The sequence below is a fragment of the Carcharhinus amblyrhynchos genome, chromosome 8 (genome assembly GCF_965287045.1).
Source record: "Carcharhinus amblyrhynchos chromosome 8, sCarAmb.v2.hapA, whole genome shotgun sequence".
Taxonomy (NCBI): Eukaryota; Metazoa; Chordata; class Chondrichthyes; order Carcharhiniformes; family Carcharhinidae; genus Carcharhinus; species Carcharhinus amblyrhynchos.
The window spans coordinates 109,921,471-109,947,035 of NC_137331.1; the positions used below are offsets into that span (position 1 = coordinate 109,921,471).

At 45.7% G+C, this 25,565-nt stretch overlaps 1 protein-coding gene across 1 annotated transcript in view; it reads right to left on the minus strand.

Moving 5' to 3' along the window:
• The window catches only part of lama1 (laminin, alpha 1), a 314,737-nt gene that overhangs the window by 123,709 nt on the left and 165,463 nt on the right, over nucleotides 1–25,565 (minus strand). Inside the window, exons 21-26 of the mRNA XM_080194636.1 lie at nucleotides 22,289–22,469; nucleotides 18,685–18,821; nucleotides 17,916–18,152; nucleotides 14,838–14,981; nucleotides 11,657–11,836; nucleotides 3,778–3,963 (exon numbers count right to left, since the gene is read on the minus strand). Coding sequence (XP_080050762.1) covers nucleotides 3,778–3,963; nucleotides 11,657–11,836; nucleotides 14,838–14,981; nucleotides 17,916–18,152; nucleotides 18,685–18,821; nucleotides 22,289–22,469 — 1,065 coding nt within the window. The remainder of the gene's footprint in view (nucleotides 1–3,777; nucleotides 3,964–11,656; nucleotides 11,837–14,837; nucleotides 14,982–17,915; nucleotides 18,153–18,684; nucleotides 18,822–22,288; nucleotides 22,470–25,565) is intronic.

A 25,565-nucleotide genomic window follows, 5' to 3' on the forward strand; every position in this document is an offset into this window, starting at 1 on the left:
TTTATTCTGTAACTCTCCCCTACCATTAACTGAGTAAGTCCTGCCCTGGTTCAATCTACCAAAATGCATTGCCTCGCATTTGTCTAAATTAAATTCCATCTGCCATTCATCAGCCACTGGCCCAATTGATCAAGATCTCATTGCAATCGGAGATAACTTTCTTCACTGTACACTATGCCACCAATCTTGGTGTCATCTGCAAACTTACTAATCATGCCTCCTATATTCTCATCCAAATGATTAATATAAATGATAAATAACAATGGGCCTAGCACTGATCCCTGAGGCACAGGCCTCCAGTTTGAAAACCAACTCTCTACAACCATCCTCTGGCTTCTATCAAGAAGCCAATTTTGTATCCATATAGATATCTCGCCCTGGATCCCGTGAGATTTAACTTTATGTGACAACATAACATGGTACCTTGTCAAAGGCCTTGCTAAAGTCCATGTAGACAACATCAACTGCGCTGCCCTCATCTATCTTCTTGGTTACCCCTTCAAAAAACTCAATCAAATTAGTGAGACATGATTTTCCACTCCCAAAGCCATGCTGACTGTCTCTAATATGTCCTTGCATCTCTAAATGCCTGCAGATACTGCCTCTCAAAATACCTTCCAACAATTTACCCACCACAGATGTGAGGCTCACTGGCCTGTAGTTCCCAAGCTTTTCCCTGCAGCACTTTTTAAACAAAGGCACGACATTTGCCAATCTTCACCCGTGATTGTCGATGATTCAAATACGTCGGTTAGGGGACCCGCAATTTCTTCCTAGTTTTATATTTAATTTCTTCTTGAAATCACACAATGTTTTGGCCTCAACTACTTTCAATGGTAATGAATTCCATACATTCACCACCCTCTGGGTGAAGAAATTTCTCCTCACCTCAGTCCTATAAGGTTTACTTCTTATCCTCAAAGTATGATCTCTATTTCTGGACTCCCCAACCATCAGAAACATTCTTTCTGAATCTACCCTGTCTATAAGATCCGCTCTCACTCTTTTAAACTCCAATGAATATAATCCTAATCGACTTAATCTGTCCTCGTATGACAGACCTGCCACCCCAGGAATCAACCTGGGAAACCTTCACTGTACTCCCTCTATAGCAAGGACATCCTTCCTCTGATAAGGACACCAAAACTGCACACAATAGTGTAGATGTGGCTTCACCAGCGCCCTATACAATTGCAGTAAGACATCTCTGAAGTCTTGAAATATTTTTCTATGACACCTATGCTGTGAGTGTTTTAATTTCCAAGTTGCTGTCATGAGGTTGATGGGGAAAACTGGCATTACGAAACTTTCTATTTCCCGTAAAGGTAATTCAAGCTTCTGGACAGGTTCACCTTCTTCTTTGTAAGCAATTTGCATCTGGCCAGATTTCAATTAAATGTTGAACCACAGTGAAGAAATGTGCACATTAGCCAGTCAGGCAGAAGATCTTTTAATTAAATTTCAATCCCAATGAAAAGAATTTGCATATTAGCAAATCAGCTGGAAAAAAATTGAATTAAAATGGGGAATATGGTTCCACAGAAATTAGTACTAATTACAATGTGAGCTGATGCAACCCCTTGAGTTGGACATGTGGAGGTCAACAGGAAATCAAAAGAGTGGGAAGTTGAGGGAAATGTCTTTACGTAGAGAGCTGTTAAAGGTGTAGAATGTGCTACCCGGAGTGCTTGAAGCAAAGACCGCTATGACTCATAGGAGTCAGGAGCAGGACAAGGCCATTCAGCCCAACCAGCCTGCTCTGCCACTCAGCAAGATACCAAGATTCCAAGATGGCACCGGATTGTGGCGACTTCTTGCAACCTGTGCCCAACTTGCTCTCTAATTCTGTCTTTTACTCTTGTTCTATGCTTCTAATTCACTCAGAGGGTGGTGGGTGAGTGGAATCGGCTGCCGTCGGTGGTGGTGGAGGCGAACTCGTTGGGGTCTTTTAAAAGACTTCTGGATGAGTACATGGGATTTAATGGGATTGAGAGCTATAGATGGGCCTGGTAGGTAGGGATATGATCGGTGCAACTTGTGGGCCGAAGGGCCTGTTTGTGCTGAAAAAAACCTGTACTCTAACTTTTTCATGGCTGTGACGCTACATTCTGCACCTTCTGCTTTCCTTCTCTATGAACGGTATGTTTTGTCCATATTGCACGCAAGAAACAATACTTTTCACTGTATTGTAATACAGAGAGTCATAGAGTCAAAGAGGTCTATAGCATGGAGACAGGCCATGTGGCCCAACTTGTCCATGCTACTCTTTTTTTAACCATTAAGCCAGTCCCAGTTGCCCGCGTTTGGCCCATATCCCTCTGTACCCATCTTACCCATGTAATGATCTAAACGCTTTTTAAAAGACAAAATTGTACCCGTCTCTACTCCTATCACTGGCAACTCATTCCACTCACCACCCTCTGAGTAAATAAATTGCCCCTCGGAGAGGCCAGTGACCACGCAGTGTCCGCCCCACCACCCCCTTCGCCCGTTGCCCCGGGAAACCACTGCGTTCCAATGCTCTCCCTGCCTCAGAGATGCAATCTGCTTGGTCAGCAGCTGTCCAATCCCTGCGGCAGCCAGGGTTTCAGTGGAGTGAAGAGAGTGGTCAGGAAGATGCCGGAGGCTAATGTCCTGGGGCTGGAGGGCGAGGCAAGGTTAAGGAGTTTCAGCGTGGGAAGGATAGGGAATGCCTGGTAGGGCACAAAAGGGGCAATCAGAGTGAGGGGGTAGAGGACAAAGGCTGGGATGGGACGGAGGTCCAACAGCCACCAGACCTTAATGATGGGGAAGGCTGGGCATCCAGAGTCAGTCGGGAGCTTCTGAAGGAGTCTTCCAAGCACCCCCTGCACTTTCCGAGATCCAAACCCGTTCAATTCCAGGCTTCCTCCACACCAGAGAAACCCTGCTAGCTTCGAAATTGGGGCATGGGAGGGCAACCCACCCAAGACCTTGCTCATCACAGCGTTAAATTGCTGAGAGGGTGGGGTTGGTGGAAACCCTGTGGGAACCCCCCTTCCTTCAATCTCATGCTTAATTCATAGAAAACAATTCTATGAGTGGCACAGTGGTTAGCAGTGCTCTCCCTCAGCACCTGGGGCCCGGATTCGATTCCCAGCTTGAGTCACTGCCTGTGTAGAGTTTCTATGTTCTCCCTGTGTCTACGTGGGCTTCCTCAGGTTGCTCCGGTTTCCTCCCACGTTCTGAAAGATGTGCTGGTTAGGTGCATTGGCCATGCTAAATTCTCCCTAGTGTACCTGAACATGCACTGGAGTGTGACGACTGGGGGAGTTTCACAGTAGCTTCATTGCAGTGTTAACGTAAGCCTTACTTGTGTCTAATAAACTTTACTTTAAAGAATTCCTACAGTGCAGGAGGCCATTCATTCCATCGAGTCTGCACCGACAACAAACCCGCCCGGACCCTATCCCTGTAACCCCACTTATTTACCCTGCTAATCCCTCTGACACTAAGGGGCAATGTAGCACGGCCAATCAACCTAACCATCCATCTTTTGGACTGTGGGAGGAAACCAGAGCACCCGGAGGAAACCCATGCAGGGATGCAATCAATGGCCTCCTTCTGTGCTGTGAACTATGGAAACGCATACAGTGAAATCGTCCTAATATTAAAATGAGCAGCAGTAGATGGATGTGAAATGGCTTTCAATTACTTCTTAACTTGTAAAATGCATCTTAATTCACATCTATTAAGATAAAATACAAGGTGATTAGAAAGCAGATCCTAATAGTTGAGCTCACTCGGTATCAGCCTTACCTCAGTCAGGTCAATCTCGTGCTTGCTTTGCTGTCCATTCGTGGGAGTCGGGATGTTTCTGTAGATGACTGTTTTGCGGCTCTGGCCTCCTTTCAGTAGGATCTGAGGTTCCAGGTTTAAGTCTCCAGAGCCGTCAAGTGCATAAAATGCGGCTCCATATCTCAATTTCCCTCCGTAAGCTAAAAGCTGCGGAGAAATGATTGGAACATCTCAAGATCCTGGGATGTTTAGGTTTATAGGAGTGTAAATCGTGATCATTCTGTTAGTTCATAGGAGGCCTGCCTCTTTACTGTGCCCTCTCTTAATGTGGAGCGGAGCCCCTCAATCTGCATATAACCAACTGACTCACTCTTATCGAGAGAGATGCCTATGTTTCTTTATGAACGAGGGCTAATATTGTACAGGTGTTAAAGACAGCATCACCCATGATGAAATGTTGTATTTTTCAACATCTTCCCAATGCCATAGAATAGAATCCCAACAGTACAGAAGGAAGCCATTAAGCCCATCAAGCCTGCACCAACTACAATCCCACCCAAGTCCTATCCCCTTAACCCCACATGTTTACTCTGCTAATTTCCCCTGACACTAACAGTCAATTTAGCATAGCTAAACCAAGGATGTACGGGTTAGATTGATTGGCCGTGCTAAATTGACCCTAGTGTCAGAGGAATTCGCAGGGTAAATGTATGGTGTTATGGGAATAGAGCCTGGGTGGGACTGTGGTCAGTAAAGACTTGATGGGCTGAATGGCCTTATGTACTGTAGGGATTCTATGATTCAATCAACCTAGCCAGCATGTCTTTCGGACTGTGGGAGGAAACCAAAGCATCTGGAGGAAATCCATGCATACAGAGGGAGAACATGCAAACTCCACCCACACACAATGACCTGAGGCTGGAATTGAACCCAGGTCCCTGACGCTGTGAGGCAATAGTGCTAACCACTGAGCCACCATACCATCCATCATTGTGGTATACTGTGAAACAGGTTTGGCTGTGTGAATATGGGTGTGGATAACTCAATTAACTGAAGAAGTTAGACTGCAAGGTTCAGAGCATCAAAAAAGAGGTTAGATGTGAAAGCAAGTAGTTTGAAGTGAAGACGAGCAGAGTTAAGATGTAGGACCAGCGGGCAGCCTGAGTAGAAGTTTGCATTAGGAAGATAAAGAAAGTGACTTGAAATCAAAATGAACATGTACAATTGGCATAGACTGTAAATGGATAAAGCATAGTAAGTTTATTCTTATCTAAGAAGTATTAGCTATAAAATAATATGAAAACCTGTAAGCTCTGAGAAAAGAAACTTCTACGGGAATGTAAATCCTGTTAAAGGTGATGGAGTAAAAAAACATATTTGATAAATAGATTGAAGACTGCGTCAAGAGTGGCCATGATATCCTAACGCAGTGTGTGTTGGTAACAGACCTGTGAAGAAGCAGCTGCCCCCATCTTCAGGGAAAAGGTTTCAAGCCAACTTTGATTTCCAGCATCAGATGAGACAGAGAGAGAAGCATACATAAGATTTCGTCAATAGAGATAGTGGATTTGTAGTAATATTACTGAAATTGTTATAGAAAAAAAATCTATGAGGACTGTTGTTCAAAAGGTTCTGAGTTCATTATGTAGAAATCTCTTGGGAAATGTTTGTTGAAATACTGTTAACTGCGTAAGTGTAATCTCATGTCTTTCAGTTTTTTTTATTTAATGTTTAATTTATCTTTTTACATCTTCACCGCTGGTTTGCAATTCTTTCTCCTGACTTCAGATACCTTCTCATAAAATACAAATTACAAATTGTTGTGATAGCTTGTTCAAGTTTCCCTTTGGGATTTGGGCAGCCTGGCAATTACTAACTGCCACATCACAACACACCAAAATTGCAAGGTTGGAGACAGGCTCAAGGCGTACCTGATAATAAGCCTTGTGACAAATTCACATTTACAAAATTCATACATGCCTGAGTATTGTTTAAATGATGAAAGACTAGGAACCGTGGAGATTCAAAATGCAGCAGTCAGGTACAAAACTAACCTAAAAGGCTACTGGGATATTGATCTTTAGATCCAGAGGAAAATGAATAGAAGTTTTACCTCAGCTTTACAAAGCCCTGGTTAGATAACACGCAACTGTATTGTGTACAATTCTAGATACCTTACCTTAGAAAGGAAACATTGCCCTGGGAAGGAGTGAAGTGCAGATTCATCGAAATATTACCAGAAATCCAGCAGTTAACTAATAAGAAGGGATTACATAAATGAGACTTGCCTTCTTTGGAACGTGGAAGATTATGGGGTGATTTGATTTGAGATTTAAGGACTTTGAATAGAATTGATTGAGCAGATAAAGAGAAACATTTTCCTCTGGCGGGAAGTCTAGAACAATGGGGACATAACCTTAAAGTGGGCAGTTCAGAAGAGAAATTTGGGGCTGTACTTTATGCTGAGGGGGGGGTTCCCCAAACCTCAGCATAAATGTCAGGGCAAATTTACCTCCATTTAGCCGGTTCATCCGTTTCAAGTTTTTGGGCAATTGTCCTCTAATTAGTATGAGCCGGGACTTCCAAATATCTCCAGCAGGAAGTCCTACCTCAAACAGCTACCAATCAATCAGAGGCCAGTAGCTTTGTATACCCAGCAGTGCCATTCAAGAATGGTGGTCATTGCCAGTGCTGAAGGCCAAGGAGGTGGAGAGCATTGACGGACCCAAACAGAGATTTAGGTAAATCCAAGATCTCACAGGGGCCAGGCTGACAGGATCTGATGAGGTGGAGGTTCTGATGAGGGAGGAAGGGAAGGAGACACCCCCACCCCCAATCATTTACTGTTAGCCCATAGAATTAAACCCACCAGGCTGCATATTAGGTACAGGCCATTCTCGCCGCCCTCTCTTTCAGACTGGCAGAGGGATGAGGCCCTAAGCTGGGCATATTTTGCCTACTTAAAGGACTTAGTTAGGCCACAGGCGGGTCAGCCACCTGTGCTTCCTCCGCTGCTTACAAAATCGCAGTGGGTGATGGCCTGGTACCCAAATATAGAGTCATAGAATCCTACAGTGCAGAAGGAGGCCATTTGACCTATTGAGTCTGCACTGACAGCAATCCTGCTGAGGCTCTATCCCCATAAATCCACATACTTACCCCGCTAATCCCTCTAACCGACATATCATGGGTCACTAAGGGGAAATTTAGCATGGCCAATCCACCTAACCTGCACATCTTTGGAATGTGGGAGGAAACTGGAGCACCCGGGGGAAACCCATGCAGATACGGGAGAATGTGCAAACTCCACACAAGCCGGAAATTGAAGCCAGGAGCTGTGAGGCAGCTGTGCTAACCACTGTGCCACCCAAATATATAGGTCCACCTATGCGCTTTCTGCAGCAGAAACATTTGTTCATACAAATTTTTTGAAGATGTAAGGAGTAGAGTTGACAAGGGGGAGCCAGTCGATGTGGTATATTTGGACTTTCAGAAAGCATTTGACAGTTCCGCATTAGCAAATATTGCGCAAGATTAAAATGCATGGGATTGGAGGAAGCATATTTAGATGGATAGAAAACTGGTTGGCAGAGAGGAAATAAAGAGTAGGAATTAAAGGGTCCTTTTCAAATTGGCAGGCAGTAACTAGTGGGGTGCCACGGGGATCGGTGCTGTGACCCCAGCTATTCACAATATGTATGAATGATTGGATGAGGGAACAAAATGTAACATCTCAAAGTTTGCAGATGATACCAAGTTGGGTGGGAGGGTGAACTGTGACAAAGATGCAGAGATCCTTCAGAATGAGCTGGACATGTTGGGTGAGTGGGCAAATCAATGGCAGATGCAGTATAATTTGCACAAATGTGAGGTTATTCACTTTGGAAGCAAAAACAAGAAGGCAGATTACTACTTGAATGGCTGTAAATTGGGAGAGGGGAGTGTGCAGTGGGACCTGGGTGACCTTGTGCATTAGTCACTGAAGGTAAGCATACAGGTGCAGCAGGCAGTAAAGAAGGCAAATGGTATTTGGCCTTTATTGCGAGAAGTTTTGAGTATAGAAGCAGCGTTGTGTTGTTGCAATTATACAGGGCCTTGGTGAGGCCACACTTAGAATATTGTATGCAGTTTTGGTCTCCTTTTCTGAGGAAGGATGTTCTTGCTCTCGAGGGAGTGCAGTGAAAGTTTACCAGGCTGATTCCGGGGATGGTGGGACTGATGTATGAGGAGAGATTGACGAGGTTAGGATTATTTTTGCTGGAGTTCAGACAAATGAGCGGGATCTCATAGAGACTTATAAAATTCTAACAGAACTAGACAGGGTTAAGGCAGAGCGGATGTTCCTGATGGTGGGGGAGTCCAGAACCAAGGGTTACAGTCTGAGGATTCGGGGTAGACCATTTAGGACAGAGATGAGGACACATTTCTTCACCCAAAGAGTGGTGAGCCTGTGGAATTCATTACCACAGAAAGTAGTTGATGCCAAAACATTGAATATATTCAAGAGGTGGCTGGATATAGCACTTGGGGCGAATGGGATCAAAGGTTAGGGGGAGAAAGCAGGATTAGGCTATTGAGTTGGATGATCAGCCATGGTTGTGATGAATGGCACAGCAGGCTCGAAGGGCCAAATGGCCTCCTCCTGCTCATATCTTCTATGTTTCCATGTTTCGGTAAAGGGTAGTGGAAATGTGGAACTCCCAAATATAAACACAACAATAAACAGTTCTTAGATCTGATAGCAGTGGAATTTTGCTCATGGTCCATAGGGAAGAGTGACCAGAAGAAAGGATAAGTAGAGGTGATTGGGAAGGAGCTGGGAGTTCATGAGGGGGGTATATGATAGGGAAGATGGTGAATGATTGCGGGGGAGACTGTTGATTGGGAGGGTACATATGTGGGTCTTTGGCAACGCAATGAATCAGACAGGGGTAACTGTCCACCTCACAGCTCGACGTTCAGCTAAGTACTTCTTAAAGAGTTTACTGTCTTGGTGCTGGCCCCAGTTCTTCCCTCTAAGGCCCACTCACTGGGCTGAACTTTCAGCTGGTATAAAGGTAGTCATGGCCAGGGAAGGAACAACCTGTCCCAAGTGTTTTAACACCCTGCAAATCCTTCCAGCACTTAGCACTACTTTCCAAAACAACAGTGTGAATGTTCAGAAACAATGCTGCTGTATAATTATTGAAGCACGGTTAGGTTGTTTTATTGAGTAACTTTTATAGCTCTCATTTAATGGTACAGCTGTGCTTAGGGCAGAATTTATTTTAATAAAATGACTTATAAAACTGCAAGCACTTTATAATTGACATCAATCTGAATGAACGGTAAGTGCCCATGAAGAAAACCTCCTCAGCAGTGCTGCCCCTGGAGAAACTGTGTCGCTGACTCAGGAATTAACATTTTCTCCATCCTGGCATACAAGATGTCTTGAACTTTACAGACCTGGCCCCAGATGTCCCCTGCTGCAGGGAATATCTGGGAACAGGTCTGTAAAGGACACAGTGATAGGGACCCAGATCTGTAAAGGACATGGTGATAGGAACTCAGGTTCGATTCCCAGCTTGGGTCACTGTCTGTGCAGAGTCTGCACGTTCTCCCCATCTCTGCATGGATTTCCTCTGGGTGCTCCGGTTTCCTCCCACAGTCCAAAAGATGTACTGGTCAGGTGAATTGGTCATATTAAATTCTCCGTCTGTGTATTTGAATAGGCACTGGGGTGTGGTGATGAGGGGATTTTCACAGTAACTTCATTGTAGTGTTAACGTAAGCCTACTTATGACTAATAAATAAACTTAATAAACTTTACGTACAATGTGCTCTATTAGCCTGTATCACAGGCTTAGTGGCAGCAATATCTATCTCTCACTGACAAAGGTATGGCTCTCGGACAAAGGATGAAACTTGGTGAGATGGCTCTCTCTCGCTCCAGGAGCACGGAAACCACTTTGTTAACTTCAGAGCATTGCTCCCAGAAAAAAAAACTCTTATTAAAAGGGAGTAAGTGCTCTCTATAAATGAATTTTTGTTATTTGCTAGTTGTTTCACTGACTTCTGGGTCTTCTGGTTGCAATAAGTTTAGGAAGGTATCATAGGAGGGTAAGTAGAGCATTCAGCCCCCTGAGCTTGCTCCACTGTTTGATAAGATCTATTTTTTTAATTCATTGATTGGATATGGGTGTCGCTGGGCCCACATTTATTTCCATCCCTAAGTGCCCATCAGTTCTGAGGGCATTTGAGAGCCAACCACATTACTGTGCATCTAGAGTCATACTTAGGCTAGACCACTTAAGGACAGCAGTTTTCATAAGAACATAAGAAATAGGAGCAGGAGTAGGCCAACTAGCCCTTCGAGCCTGCCCCGCCATTCAATAAGATCATGGCTGATCTGTCGTGGCTCAGTTCCACATTCCCGCCCTCTCCCCATAACCCTTAATCCCCTCTCTTATCAACCGGCGTCTTAAAAATATTTAGCGAGGCAGCCTCCACCACTTCAACGGGCAGAGAATTCCAGAGATTCACCACCCTTTGAGTGAAGAAGTTCCTCCTCAACTCTGTTCTAAACCACCCCCCTTTTATCTTGAGGCTGTGCCCCCTAGTCCTACTATCCTTTCTGAGCAGGAAGAGTCTCTCCACCTCTATCCTATCCATCCCATTCATCATCTTATACGTCTCAATGAGATCTCCCCTCATTCTTCTAAACTCTAACGAGTACAAGCCTAATTTATTCAGCCTCTCCTCATAGCTCAACCCCCTCAACTCCGGCATCAGCCTAGTAAACCTCCTCTGCACTCCCTCCAAGGCCAAAATATCCTTGCGCAAGTACGGCGCCCAAAACTGCACACAGTACTCCAGCTGCGGCCTCACCAATGCCCTATACAGCCGCAGCAAGACCTCCCTACTTTTATATTCAATCCCCCTCGCTATGAAGGCCAGCATCCCATTCGCCTTCCTGACCACCTGCTGCACCTGCAAGCTGGGTTTTTGCGACTCATGCACAAGGACCCCGAGGTCCCTCTGCACCGTCGCCTGCTGCAGTTTTTCGCCACGTAAGTAATAATCCTTCCTACCATTATTCCTACCAAAGTGGACCACCTCACACTTGCCAACAGTAAATTCCATTTGCCATTTCCTGGCCCATTCACCCAGCCTATCTAGATCCTTCTGCAGACTCTCCACACCCTCCGCACAATTTGCCGTTCCACCAATCTTGGTGTCATCAGCAAATTTCGACACCATACACTCGGTTCCCTCCTCCAGATCATCTATATAAATGGTAAAAAGCTGAGGCCCCAGCACCGACCCCTGGGGCACTCCACTAGTCACCATCCGCCAATCCGAATAGCACCCATTGACCCCCACTCTCTGCCTCCTATTTGACAACCAATCCTCTATCCACGCTAACACCCTACCCCCAACTCCATGCCCCCTGACCTTCTGCAATAACCTCTTGTGAGGTACCTTGTCAAACGCCTTCTGAAAATCCAGAAAGACCACATCCACCGGCTCTCCTCTATCCACCGCCCTAGACACATCCTCATAGAACTCCAGTAAATTTGTCAGACATGACTTCCCTTTAACGAAACCGTGCTGCGTCTGCTCTATCAAGCAATACCAATGCACCTAGCCAGCAGTCTTCCGGACTGTAGGAGGAAACTGGAGCATCTAGAGGAAACCCACACTGACATGAGGAGAATGTGTGGTCATCTGCTGTGGTGGGATTTGAACCCAGGTCCCCAGATTTTGCTCTGGCTCTCTGGATTGCCTCCCCTTGTGATTACAATTGCACTTTCCTATCCCTCCCCATCCTTTCCACCGCCGTAATCCTGGACCCTGGACTTCCTTCAGGAAATAATAATGCCAGGCATTGCTCACCTTGATATTTAATTGCTTTTCTTACCTTATCTCCTGTGAACTGGGCAGGTAGTGACCAGTAATATGGTTCTGTCTGGAGGTGCCTCTGTACTAGTGCAGCATCTAGCAAGGTCTCTGGGGGCTGGAAAAAGACACCCTCTGTTGTGCCGGTCAAATTGCCTTGGTTGACAACCCGTATTATCCGCTGGTCGGGAGTTAGGGTCAGCTAAAATCAACACAGATATAATATTATCCAATGTTGGGCATAGCTAATATTATTCATTATTATTCTTTCTCAGATTGCAGGTCCTGTTATTTCCCGGTGTATTTTCAAGTAACATTGCCATATCTGCAGTGACAATAAGTGAAGAACCAGTCTTACCCACAGCAATCTAAAATGATACTTCACTCCCTACTGTAAAGTCATTTTATTCAGAATGTCACAGCTAACTATCTATTTTTTGACCTCTTATTCAGATTAACTATATTAGTGATGAGAATTAACCAACCTTTAGAAAGAGGAAATAATTTCTTGCTAAACATACAAACAATTGTTTTAATAACATGTAGAATTAAAAAATAATGGCATATACATTTCACAAGTCAATACTGATCTACCAAGTTTGTTGGTTTCACTTCAGGCCTTTTAAACTTTTGGACACTACCATCTAAATGGACAAGGGTAGCAAATATATGGGAACATTTGCACAACCTCCAGGACATTTCCCTCCAAGACACTCACCAGCCCGACTTAGAACATAGAACATAGAACACTACAGCGCAGAACAGGCCCTTCGGCCCACGATGTTGCACCGACCAGTTAAAAAACAATGACCCACTAACCTAAACCAATCCCTTTTCGTCCATAAACCTATCCACGGATCTCTTAAACGCCCCCAAACTAGGCGCATTTACAACTGCAGCAGGCAGGGCATTCCAATCCCTCACCACCCTCTGGGTAAAGAACCTACCCCTGACATCCGTCCTATAACTACCCCCTCTTAATTTAAAGCCATGCCCCCTCGTGCTAGCTTTCTCCATCCGAGGAAAAAGGCTATCACTATCCACCCTATCTAAACCTCTAATCATCTTATATGTTTCAATAAGATCCCCTCTTAGCCGCCTTCTTTCCAGCGAAAACAACCCCAAATCCCTCAGTCTCTCCTCATAGGACCTCCCCTCCATACCAGGCAACATCCTGGTAAACCTCCTCTGCACCCTCTCCAAAGCCTCCACATCCTTCCTGTAATGTGGGGACCAGAACTGCACACAGTACTCCAAGTGCGGCCGCACCAGAGTTGTGTACAGTTGCAACATGACGCTGCGACTCCTAAATTCAATCCCCCTACCAATAAACGCCAAGACACCGTATGCCTTCTTAACAACCTTATCTACTTGATTCCCAACTTTCAGGGATCTATGTACACATACACCTAGATCCCTCTGCTCCTCCACGCTATTCAAAGTCCTCCCGTTAGCCCTATACTCGACACATCTGTTATTCCTACCTATCTTCCTACTTGGAGATATATCCCCATTCCTTCACTGTCGCTGGGTCAAGATCCTGGAACTCCCACCCTAACAGCACTGTGGGTGTACCTACACCATGTGGGCTGCAGTGACTCAAGAAGGTCATCTTCTGAAGGGCAATTAGGGATGGGCAATAAATGCTGGCATGGCCGGCAATGCCCACAATGCTAGAAGAATTGTTAAAAAAACTTATTACATCACATCTACATGCCGCTGAGCTCAATGGCAGGAATTGTCCCCTCACGTCCGCCACAGGGCAGGGGCGGACCATGCAGAAGCCGTTGACCTCGGAAGGGAATTTCTAGCCTTGGGGCGAGTGTGGATGGAAAATCCAGTTCAATTTGTTCCTGGGATGTGAGCATCACTGACTAGGCCAGCAGTTATTGTCCATTCCTTGAGAAGGTGGTGGTGAACTGCCTTCTTGAAGTGCTGCAGTCCATGTGGGGTAGGCATTCACCCACAATGCTTATTTTTCCAGAGTAGTTTCATACAACAGAGTGGCTGGCTAAGCCATTCCTGAGGGTAGTTAAAGATCAACCATATTGCTGTGGGTCCGAAGTCTCAAGACCAGTTAAGGTCAGCAAATTTCCTCCTTTGAAGAAGACATCAGTAAACTAAATGGATTTTTACAACAATTTGTTGGTTAAAGTTCATTACTGAGTGTAGTATTTTATTCACACAAGACCAAGCCCTCACCACTGTGTTGTTGCCAGTTGATGAACTGCATCCTAGTCAATGTTTAGAAACTCCCCTTACTTTCACAGAGTCACTGGGTGGAATTCTCCCATCTAGGGGCCAATTGCTGTGGCGGGAATGGAAACAAAAGAGTGTTTCCCACTATGGAGGCTGGCTGGAAAATACACACATGCTCCGGCCCAGACCTCACTGATTACATAACTGGGTGATGTGCGCTGTATTCCCTGGCAGGGCGGGCCTGATGGTCTGCCATCCTATCCAGGTGCCATATCGAAAGGGCTCCCAACATCACTGACCCGCTGTTGAAGAAAGAGGGGGACAGAGCTGCTCAAAATGAAGATGAATCTCCAGAAACATTCTACGGTTGGAAGATGGACCCCACTCAGTGAGACTGAAGCTGGAAGACCCACTTGTAGATGTTGTTTCAACTCAGTGTTGTGGTGGCCAGGGCTGCGAATTACATTCCGTGTTATATTTACACGCCATGTTGTCGCAGACCTGTTTTGCGTCGGTGAGATTTTCCAATGGCTTCCTGGAGACTCGGACGTGGGGGGTGGGGGTGGAATTTTGGTCAAGCTTTACAACTGTATCCCATTAGCGGGAAGCAAATTAGTTTATCGCCAGCCATCAGTAGGTTTCCTGATCCGCCATGGAAGGCACCATTGGGAATTCACGAAGGCATAATACTGGAATTTGGACCGAATTCTCCTCTGCACCCCCACACTCCCACACCCCCCACATGCCCACCCCCATACTCCCACACCACCTTACCCCCAAAACTCCCACCCCCACACCCCACCACCCTCCCACCCCTACACCACCCAACTCCCACACCCTCCCGCCCCCACACCTCCCCACCCTCCCACTCCACCTACCAGTGGGAGAATTCCCCACATTTCATTTCATTTTTTTTACAGAAATAAAACAGAAGAATGCCCTAGTTCTTGGCAGATATTTTACACCAGTCTGTCTTTAGTTGTAGGTTATGAAGTTATTCTTACAGGAATCCTGACCAATCCTTGGAGCTCGGAGCAGGAATTGGACACTCTGGAACAGTAGCAATGGCTGCAACCAGCTGGGTTCTGAAGACTGAGAGCAAATGATCCAGGTTTGCATTCATCGCAATGGAGACCAGAAACACTGTCCTGTAAAGAAGGGGAATGGGTTCAATGCTTGCATCAAGATTCAGAAATACACCGTACATTACAATTGAAGGGAGTTTTGTTCTGAAAAAAACACATCTTGAGCTGAGTTCATCATTCTGTTGGATTCCACTCAATTGCTACATAAATGAACAAATGTAGAGTACGGTTAACATTGAGGATTGACATAGAACATAGAACATAGAACATAGAACATTACAGCGCAGAACAGGCCCTTCGGCCCACGATGTTGCGCCGACCAGTTACAAAAACAATGACCCACTAGCCTATACCAATCCCTTTTCGTCCATAAACCTATCCAGAGATCTCTTAAACGCCCCCAAACTAGACGCATTTACAACAGCAGCAGGCAGGGCATTCCAATCCCTCACCACCCGCTGGGTAAAGAACCTACCCCTGACATCCGTCCTGTAGCTACCCCCCCTTAATTTAAAGCCATGCCCCCTCGTGCTAGCTTTCTCCATCCGAGGAAAAAGGCTATCACTATCCACCCTATCTAAACCTCTAATCATCTTATATGTTTCAATAAGATCCCCTCTTAGCCGCCTTCTTTCCAACGAAAACAACCCTAGATCCCTCAGTCTCTCCTCATAGGACCTCCCCTCCATACCAGGCAACATCCTAGTAAACCTCCTCTGCACCCTCTCCAACGCCTCCACATCCTTCTTGTAATGCGGGGACCAGAACTGCACACAGTACTCCAAGTGCGGCCGCACTAGAGTAGTGTACAGTTGCAACATTACACTGCGACTCCTAAATTCAATCCCCCTACCAATAAACGCCAAGACACCGTACGCCTTCTTGACCTCCAAAGCCAATGAAAAGGCTGGATTTTAAAAGCTTGCAGAGTGTAATAAGAGATCACAACTCGCACAGTAAGCTACACAGGGTTTGCTAAAGAGGAGTGGGAGTTGGCTTCTGTGCCACACACAGTGCAGAATGGCCTAGTTCTGTGCTGCTAAATAGATTCATCTTGAGGTTCTGGGTGAAATGAGTTTTAAGATAATGCAATGTGGTTTGATATTCAGTAAGGGACAACACGATGGCACAGTGGTTAGAACCGTTGCTTCACAGCAACCTGGGTTCAATTCTGGCATTGTGGCGTGACTGTGGAGTTTGCACGTTCTCCTCGTGTCTATGTGGGTTTCCTCTGGGTGCTCCGGTTTCCTCCCACAGTCCAAAGCTGTGCGGGTTAGGGTGGTTGGCCATGATAAATTGCCCCTTAGTGTCCCAAGATGTGTAGGTTAGGTGGATTAGCCATTGTAAATACGTGGGGCTATGGGGATGAGTGGGGGAGTCTGCACTGACTCTCCAAAAGTCAGATGGGCCAAGTGATCTCCTTCTGCACTGTAGGGACTCTATGATTCTGTAAGGTCCCCATGAAAGAGGCACGGATTGTCAAATGAAAAATGTAAGCATTTGGATCACATTAGCAGTGTCATTACCTTGCAAAAGATTGCAGAAAGCTGCTACACAGAGGAAAGTGGGGATCCTTGGGCTTAAATCACAAAGAACTAGCAAGCAAGTTCAGCCAGTAATGAGGAAAGCAAATGAAATGTTGGCCTTTATTTCAAAGGGAATGGAGTATAAAAATAAGGAAGTCTTGCTAAAATTATACAAGGCACTAGTTAGACCACATCTGGAAAACTGTGAATAGTTTTGGTCCATGATCTAAGGAAAGATATACTAGCATTGGAGTCAGTCCAGAGAAGGTTCACTTGGTTGATCCCAGGTATGAAGGGATTTTTTTATGAGGAGAAATTGAGTAGGTCGGGCCTGTATTCATTGGAGTTTAGAAGAGAGAGAGGTGACCATATTGAGACATAGAGGATTCAAGCCCTTTGAGAATCCTACATATATCACAGCTTGGTATGGCTCTTGCTCTGCCCAAGATCGCCAGGAACTACAAAAGGTCATGAATGTAGCCCAATCCATCACAAAAACCAGCCTCCCATCCATTGATTCCATCTATCTACACTTACCACTGCCTCGGCAAAGCAGCCAGCATAATTAAGGAAACCATGTATCCTGAACATTCTCTCTTTCATCTTCTTCTTTTGGGAAAAACATACAAAACTCTGAGGTCATGGTCCAACTGATTCAAGAACAGCTTCTTCCCTGCTGCTTGCTGTCAGGCGTTTGAATGGACTTAGCTTGCATTAAGTTGATCTTCCTCAACACCCTAGCTATGACTGTAGTACTACATTCTGCACTCTCTCATTTCCTTCTCTACGAACAGTATGCTTTGTCTATATATCGCACAAGAAACAATACTTTTCACTGTATGTTAATCCATGTGACAATAATAAATAAAATCAGATCAAGTTAAATCAAAAGGGTAGATATTGAGAGGTTATTTTCCCTGTGGAAGAGTCAAGGACCAGAAGGCATAATCTCAGAGTAAGGGACTGCCCATTTACAATGGAGATGAGGAGGAATTTCTTCTCTCACAGGATAATGAATCTGTGGAATTCTTTACTGCAGAGGGCTGTGGAGGCTGAGGGCTTATTGAGTGTGTTCAAGGCTGAGATAGACAGATTTTTAATCAGTAAGAAGATCAAGGGTTGTGGGGATAAGGCAAGAAAGTGGGGTCGGAGATTATGATTGCATTGAATGGTGGAGCAGCCTGGATGGGTCGAATGGCCTATTTCTGCTTTTGTGTCTTATGGTTGTGCTGTCTCTCCACCCCACAGGGAAAGGCAGAAAAATCAGAGGTCAACTCATTCTGCAACCTTCGTGAAGGGGGAAGGGAGAGTCAAATGGGAAAACAGGCAAGTTACTTTCTGCTTCTCCATAGAAACATCTGATGCTGAAGAACCAAAAGAAAGTGAGAAAATTAGTACTGCCGAAGGATGTTTGACAGACTCAAAGTTAGTGAATGTCATTCAAGGGCACAGTATATCAATGACATTGTACCTTACAGGGGCAAAGCCCTGTGCTCTCCTCACAGCTGCAGACTCCTTGGGTCAGGTCACATTTGTCAGGTCTGGTACCGCTGGGGTCGCACTTGCAGGCAAAGCATTGTGGGTAGTCCCTGTAGCCAATGGCACACTTGTTGCAATGTTCTCCACTGAACTCCTCTTTGCAAAGGCAGTGACCACTCATCACGTCGCACTGAAGACCAACCGATCCGACTCCACTGCAGTTACAAGGCTGCGCAAAAATGGAAGAAAACAAAAATTGGTGTTCTGTGAGCAGTTCTGGATTCCACACATTGACAAGGAATTCTGCCAATTCCTTCCTAAAAAATGCTTGTTTTTTTGCTGGCTGACCTTTAATCCAAATTTAATTATGACAATGGGATGTATTTTCTATTATTCAATGCCACTTTATACTTGAGCTGACTTTTTCTAAAGAATAACAGTATGGATGGGATTTTCCTGCCTCGCTCATCCCAGAACAGTAAAATCCCGCCCGAGATCAATGGTCCGTCCCTTACGCGTTCCCCTTCCCACAGCGGGCAGGATGGTAGAGTTCCAGCCCGTACCTCAAAATGTAACTCATAACTTCGTTGCAGTGTTAATGTAAGCCTACCTGTGACACTAATAAATGAACTTAAAAACTTTTAAAAAGCCATTGATAAATTCTACAGATGGCTATTATTAAAGATCAAAAGGGTTATAAAGGCACTGCTTCTGCAAAGAGAATCACAAACACTGCAATGCCACACTGCTGTTTAGTATACCTGGCATCCACTTTCAGGGTCGTGACCCCAGTAGTTGGCCTCGCAGCGTTCACATTTAGCCCCCTCAGTGTGCGGTGGGCAGATACACTGGCCAGAGTCCTTTGCACAATTGTTGCGAGTGTGGGCACAGTCACAAGCTGCAGCAAAAACACAAGGAGATTTAGTGGGAGAGGGTTAGTCTACTCTGCATTTGTCAAAAATATTCATTAGACATGTTACGCTTCAACGTTCAATGCTAAATTCTGTGTGGGCCACTGATTATCTGGGGAATAATATTCCCTGAAGTAACAATATTCAGCACCATTAGCCCATAAATTACGCTGCGCAATATTATTACGTGAAAGTTTAATGTGTGCATATCAAATTTTTCTGTCTGGTATTGCAACATGGCATGAGTGTCTTTATTTGAGAAGGTATTAACCGGCTTAATTTAAATGAGTTAATGACTCTGCTAATATGGAGCGGTTTGATAAGAACATGCCAAGCATTTGTACAATAATATTCCGCAGCTAGTTTCAGGCCTCTCTCTGAGGAAAAAAATCAACCAGGCGAATGCGATGGTACAATGGGGAACAGACATCGATTGATGTTGTAATGGACCATCCAGAATTTTTATTCTTCTTCATTTGTGGGACATACTTGTCACTGGCTGGCTAACATTAATTAATCATCCTTAGTTGCTCTTATTCAGGGGGTACATGGCTGTGGCTCTTGAATCACATGTAGGCCAGACCAGGTAAAGATTTTATAGAACCTTAGTTAGGCCGCACTGGGAATATTTCTGGTTGCCAACTACCAGAAGGATATGGAGCCTTTGGACAGGGGACAGAAAAGATTTACCGGAACGTTGCCTGGTATGGAGGGCATTAGCTATGAGGAAAGGTTGGAGAAAATTGGCTTGTTCTCATTGGAACAACAGAAGTTGAGGGGAGACCTGATAGAGGTCTACAAGGTTATGAGGGGCATGGACAGAGTGGATAGTCAGGAGCTTGTTCCCAGGGTGGAAGAGGGGGCATAGGTTACTAGGGGGCATAGGTTTAAGGTGCGAGGGGCAAGGTTTAAAGGAGCTGTACGAGACAAGTTTTTTACACAGAGGGTGATGGGTGCCTGGAACTTGCTGCCAGGGGAGGTAGTGGAAGCCGATATGATAGTGACTTTAAGTGGCATCTTGACAAATACGTGAATAGGATGGGAATGGAGGGATATCGTCTCCGTAAGGGTAGGGGGTTTTAGTTCAGACGGGCAGCACGGCTTGGAGTGCTGAAGGGCCTGTACCTGAGCTGTAATTTTCTTTGTTCTTTTATTTCCTTCCCTAAAAGGCATTAGTGAACCAGATGGGTTTTTCCCACAATCGACAATGGTTTCATGGTCATCAGCAGATTCTTAATTCCAGATTTTTTAAAATACTGATTTCAAATTCCAGCACCTGCCAGTGGCAGGATTTGAACCCAGGTCCCCAGAACATTGGCTGAGTTTCTGGATTAACAGTCTAGTGATAATATCACTAGGCCATCACCTCCCTCACCACCAGATCTCTCAAAGCAGTTTACAGCCAATGAAGTAGTACTGAGGTGTTATCACTGCAGTAATGTAGGAAGAGCAGCAACCGGCTAGTGCACAATAACCCCCCACAAACAGTTATTTGATAATGACCCTACACTTCTGTGATGTCGAACAAATATTGGCCAGGGGACTGGAATAGCTGCTGGGTCCTGCTTCAAAATAGTGTCAGATGTTCTCTAATGTTCACCCAAGAGAGCAGTTATTTTGACGTCTCATCCAAGAATGCGATGCAGACACAGTGGTTAGCACTGCTGCAAAGATTCGATTCCCGGCGTGGGTCACTGTCTGTGTGGAGTTTGCACATTCCCCCCATGTCTGCGTGGGTTTCCTCTGGGTGCTCCGGTTTCCTCTCACACTCCAAAGATGAGCAGGTTAGGTGAATTGTCATGTTAAATTGCCTCTTAGCGTCCCAAGATGTGTAGGTAAGAGGGATTAATGGGCTAAATGATGGAGTTACAGGGATAGGGTGGGGGGTGGGCCAGAATAAGATGCTCTGTCAGAGAGCCGGCGCAGACTCAATGGGCTGAATGGCCTCCTTTTGCATTGTAATGATTCTATGATTCTATGCACTCCCACTGTGCTACTTTGGAGTGTTAGATTTTGTTGTCTGTACACCAGTGGTTCTTTCAACGCATAACCTTCTGAGGTGAGAGTGCTACTAACTGAGCCACAGCCAGCACAAAACCTTAGCCCATGTTGCGTTATCACGAGCTTCAATACTGTCTGGTCTAGGAAAGAAGTGAGCTAGTGTGCTGGCTCCTGATCACTCTCCTATAGCCTTTCTGGATGGAAAGCTCTTGTGTGTAGGTGTTAAGTGAGGAGGAGATTGGCCTCGTCTCTGGTGGGTGTATAGAGTGGAACAATGTAACTTACATTAAACTCACAGATTAAATAAAATTGGAGGCTTCTGTGAGATTTGAGTGTGAAAGCAGCTGCAAGGAAGTTGTGCTCCAGCAACAGAAGGGAAAGGGATATAAAGAGCCAAGAAAATTACATCAATTGGCTTTCAATTACTTGGCTTCTCTTTAAAGTGGAGTTGCCGGCGTTGGACTGGGGTAAACATAGTAAGAAGGCTCACAACACCAGGTTAAAGTCCAATAGGTTTATTTGATAGTACGAGTTTCGGAGTGCTGTTCCTTCATCGGGGGAGTGGAGAAGCGGGTTCACAAACACGGCATATATAGGCAAAGACAAAATTGCAAGAGAATTCCAGATTGGAATGCGAAGAATGGTTGGAATGCGAGTCTTTACAGGTAATGATGTCTTTACAGGTACAACCAGTGTCCGTGGGGAGAGGGATAATCACAGGTTAAATTGTCTCAAGCCAGGACAGCTGGTAAGGTTTTGCAAACCCAGACAGTACAGTGGGGGTTACGAGTAATTCTCTGTCTTGTATCAGAGTGACAGCCGTGGGATTCGGGCCTGGTGGAGGGTGCCCGGTGTTTCTCTCCTCCTTTTGGCTAAGATCAAGTGTAGTATCGACATGCTGCACTGGGTTGAAGTCATTAGGTTACACTTCAGCTTCATTTCTTCAAGCAGCATCTCGACCTTTTGGCTAAGATGCAAATAAGATCAAGCCTTGGAGGAGGAGCTACACCTACTCCAATCAGCTTGGATCGTGTAGATCAAGCCCAAGACAGGTGGTGAGAGCTCTGTCTTGTCAGCTTGGATCAGGAATGTCCCAACTTGTTGGGACTCTGAATTGGCTTTAATTTGACTTGATTGGATTGGAATAAAGTTTTAAAAAAATTCCAAATAAATCTATTGGACTTTAACCTGGTGCTGTGAGACTTCTTACCATTTTCTCTTTCGGTCAGAAGGTGGCCCTGTGTGGCAGGCAGGGAGAATACCTCACCATACATGTCGATAACAATGGAGGGTGTGTTTGGTGGTGTATAGTCTGTACAGTTAAAATCGATACAATCTCAGCAGACCGGATAGCTTTTCATTTACAAGTGAGATTCGGCAAACAACTGCTACTGAAAATGGCGCTGACAAAGTTATCGCCTTCGAGGTGCGCTTCCAGAAAAAAACAACTTACGTGTGCAGCCGCCGTCCCGGAATCCATGGAAACCCTGCGCGCACCGGTCGCACTTTTGTCCACTCACCCCCGGCACGCAGTGACACTGCCCGTCATCGCCACAGTCCTCAGAGGTTGAGCCCAATTGGCTGCAGTTGCAGGGAAGGCAGCCCAGTCCAGTGCTCAAGCCAAAATACCCATGCTGTTAGGCACAGTAAAAAGCGTTAGTTAAGCATCAGTGCAGAGGCCAAAGCAAACTGAACAGTTCACTAAAAATGTACAAATGGGTCAGCGGGCTGAGGATCGCAAGCATCAAGCAAGCTAGCACCTTCCCCAGGAAAGATCATTCAAACTACTTCTCATTTGAACTGATTTTAAAGCACATTTTTTTCACACAATCTATCTTGGACATCACTGAATCCAGGTTAACCAGAAGAGAAAATGCTGGAAAACCTCAGCAGGTCTGGCAGCATCTGTGAGGAGAGAAAAGAGCTGACGTTACGAATCCAGATGATTCTTTGTCAAAGCAGAAAAGATTTGGGGATGAATTACTGACTGCAGAATTCTCAGCCTCTGATTTGCTATTTTTTCCCGTCAGTTTTGATAAAGGGTCATCTGGACTCGAAATGTCAGCGCTTTTCTCTCCTTACAGATGCTGCCAGACCCGCCGAGATTTTCCAGCATTTTCTCTTTTGGTTTCAGATTCCAGCGTTCGCAGTAATTTGCTTTCATCCATTGAATCCAGGTTAATTTTTTTTTAAAAGTGATTTCCACGAAACCTAAATGAATCAATACAAAATAAAGTATTTTGGAGCAGTGGCACAGTGGTTAGCGCTGCTGCCTCACAGCACCAGAGACCCAGGTTCAATTCCCAGCTTGAATAACTGTCTGTGTGGAGTCTGTACATTCTCTCCGTGTCTGCATGGGTTTCCTCTAGGTGCTCCGGTTTCCTTTCACAGTCCAAAAATGTACAGGTTAGGTTGATTGGCCATGCTAAATTCTCCCTTAGTGTTGGGGAGACTAGCTAGGGTAAATAGGTGGGGCGACGGGAATAGGGGCTGGGTGGGATTCTGGTCGGTGCAGACTCGATGGGCCAAATGGCCTCCTTCTGCACAATAAGGATTGTATGATTCTACTTTTCTTTGCTATGTTGCTGTAACTACTTCCTTTGATCCTAACTAAGCTGATTTGCAGGAAATACTAATGAACATATGTACATTAAACAGCACACACTGAAAGCCCAGTGAATAATGTCCATGAAATATTACTGCACTCGCCATCCATTCTGCTAACAGAGTCAACATTGAAGAGGTCAGTTTCAAACATGTCTCATTACCCCTCCCTCTCTGTTATCCTGTATGTTCCTCAGTTTCTAGTATTTATCTATTTTTGGGAAAACTCATTCCATCGAGCTGGATTTTCCAGCCCTTCCCACTAGCAGGGTCTGCTGGTCCTGCCAAAGGAGCTCCTCTGCCAAGGATTCCAGACAGCAGGATGGGTGAGACACCAAAACTCCGGAAGCATTTTTAAAAATTCATTTATGGGCCGTGGGTATCGCTGGCTGGCCAGCATTTACTGCAAAAGGTCGTGAATGCAGCCCAATCCATCACGCAAACCAGCCTCACATCCATTGACTCCGTCTACACTTCCCGCTGCCTTGGAAAAGCAGCCAGCATAATTAAGGACCCTACGCACCCTGGTCATTTTCTCTTCCACCTTCTTCCTTTGGGAAAAAGATACAGAAGTCTGAGGTTTCATACCAACCAACTCAAGAACAGCTTCTTCCCTGCTGCCATCAGACTTTTGAATAGAGCTACCTTGCACTAAGTTGAGCTTTCCCTACACCCTAGCTATGACTAACACTACATTCTGCACTCTCTCCTTTCCTTCTCTATGAACGGTATGCTTTGTCTGTATAGCGCGCAAGAAACAATACTTTTCACTGTATCCCAACGCATGTGACAATAATAAATCAAGTCAAATTTATTGCCCATCCTTGGCTGCCGGAGGACAGTTGAGAGTTAACCACATTGCTGTCGGTGGGTCGGCAGCACTGGAGGATCCCACCAGCAGCTGATGGCGAACTGCCTCTACCACCGGAAAACATGGTGGGGGCTGCATCCGGGGGTCCCTACCCATTGTCTTTGACACTGCCCCCCGGCTACAAGCTGTAGACCCACACCATCTATTCCAAACACTCACAACCAGTGTCTTAGGTTGAACAAGACAATTCACACGCTCAGCATATAATCAAGTTGAGCTCCTGACCATGTATCCTCTCTCCTCTCAGGGTCTGTTCACCTCCCCCTGCACGCCATTATCCAACTCCTATATCCTCTCCTGCACCTAGTGATATCTCCCTATCGACCGACCCTGCATCCTCTCCCCTCTCAGGGTCTGTTCACCTCCCCGAGCACACCATTACCCAACTCCTATATCCTCTCCTGCACCTAGTGATATCTCCCTATTGACTGACCCTGCATCCTCTCCCCTCTCAGGGACTGTTCACCTCCCCGAGCACACTATCTCCAGCCCCAAGTTAACCCATTGACTGCTGGAACCATCATCCATGCCTTTGTAAGTTGCAAGCTGATTCTTTCTTTCCCAGCCTCCACATTTCCCAAACAGCCACTCATCCAAAATCTCTGGTCCCTTGCTGTGGACCCTAAGTGTGGTTTGCTTAATTAATGCAAAGGCTTCATTTTAAGATATTTTGCCTATGTTATTACCTTTAAATGCTAAGCTTTTAAAGCTAACTTGACCACGTTTTAAACTCAGCAGGCATGCTGGGTTTAACTTAAAAATTGACTGCATTCTTTGAAATTACAATTAGAAACACTGGCTGCGATTCTCCCAAAATTGGTGGGAGAGTTGTTCTAAATCCCAACTGTTTAATCAGTTCAGCTTCTCACCTGAATCTCCGCACTCTGTGCAATGCAAAGGTCCCAGTTGTGAATCTTATTAAAAACCCAGGGGGGCAGGGCCTATTGACGCCGGAATTCTGTGCATGCACAGTGGCTCCGATCCGTCAGACTCCCCGTTTGCTGGCCAGCTCAGTCACTGGGACCCCCGCAGTGTTGCCCCACCAGTCACCCCCAGAGCTCCGCAGTGTTGCCCCCACAGCAATTCCCGGGCTAACCCTAACACCCCCCCACACCCCAGACGCTCCAACGCACAGCCTACCCCTCACCCGGGCAGACTATCTCCCCCACTGACCCACCACGGGGTCAAAGCCTTCCCCCCCCCCGGGAGGCAGGCCCACCCCAGCAGACCACATCCACCCCTCCCCAGCTCTCCC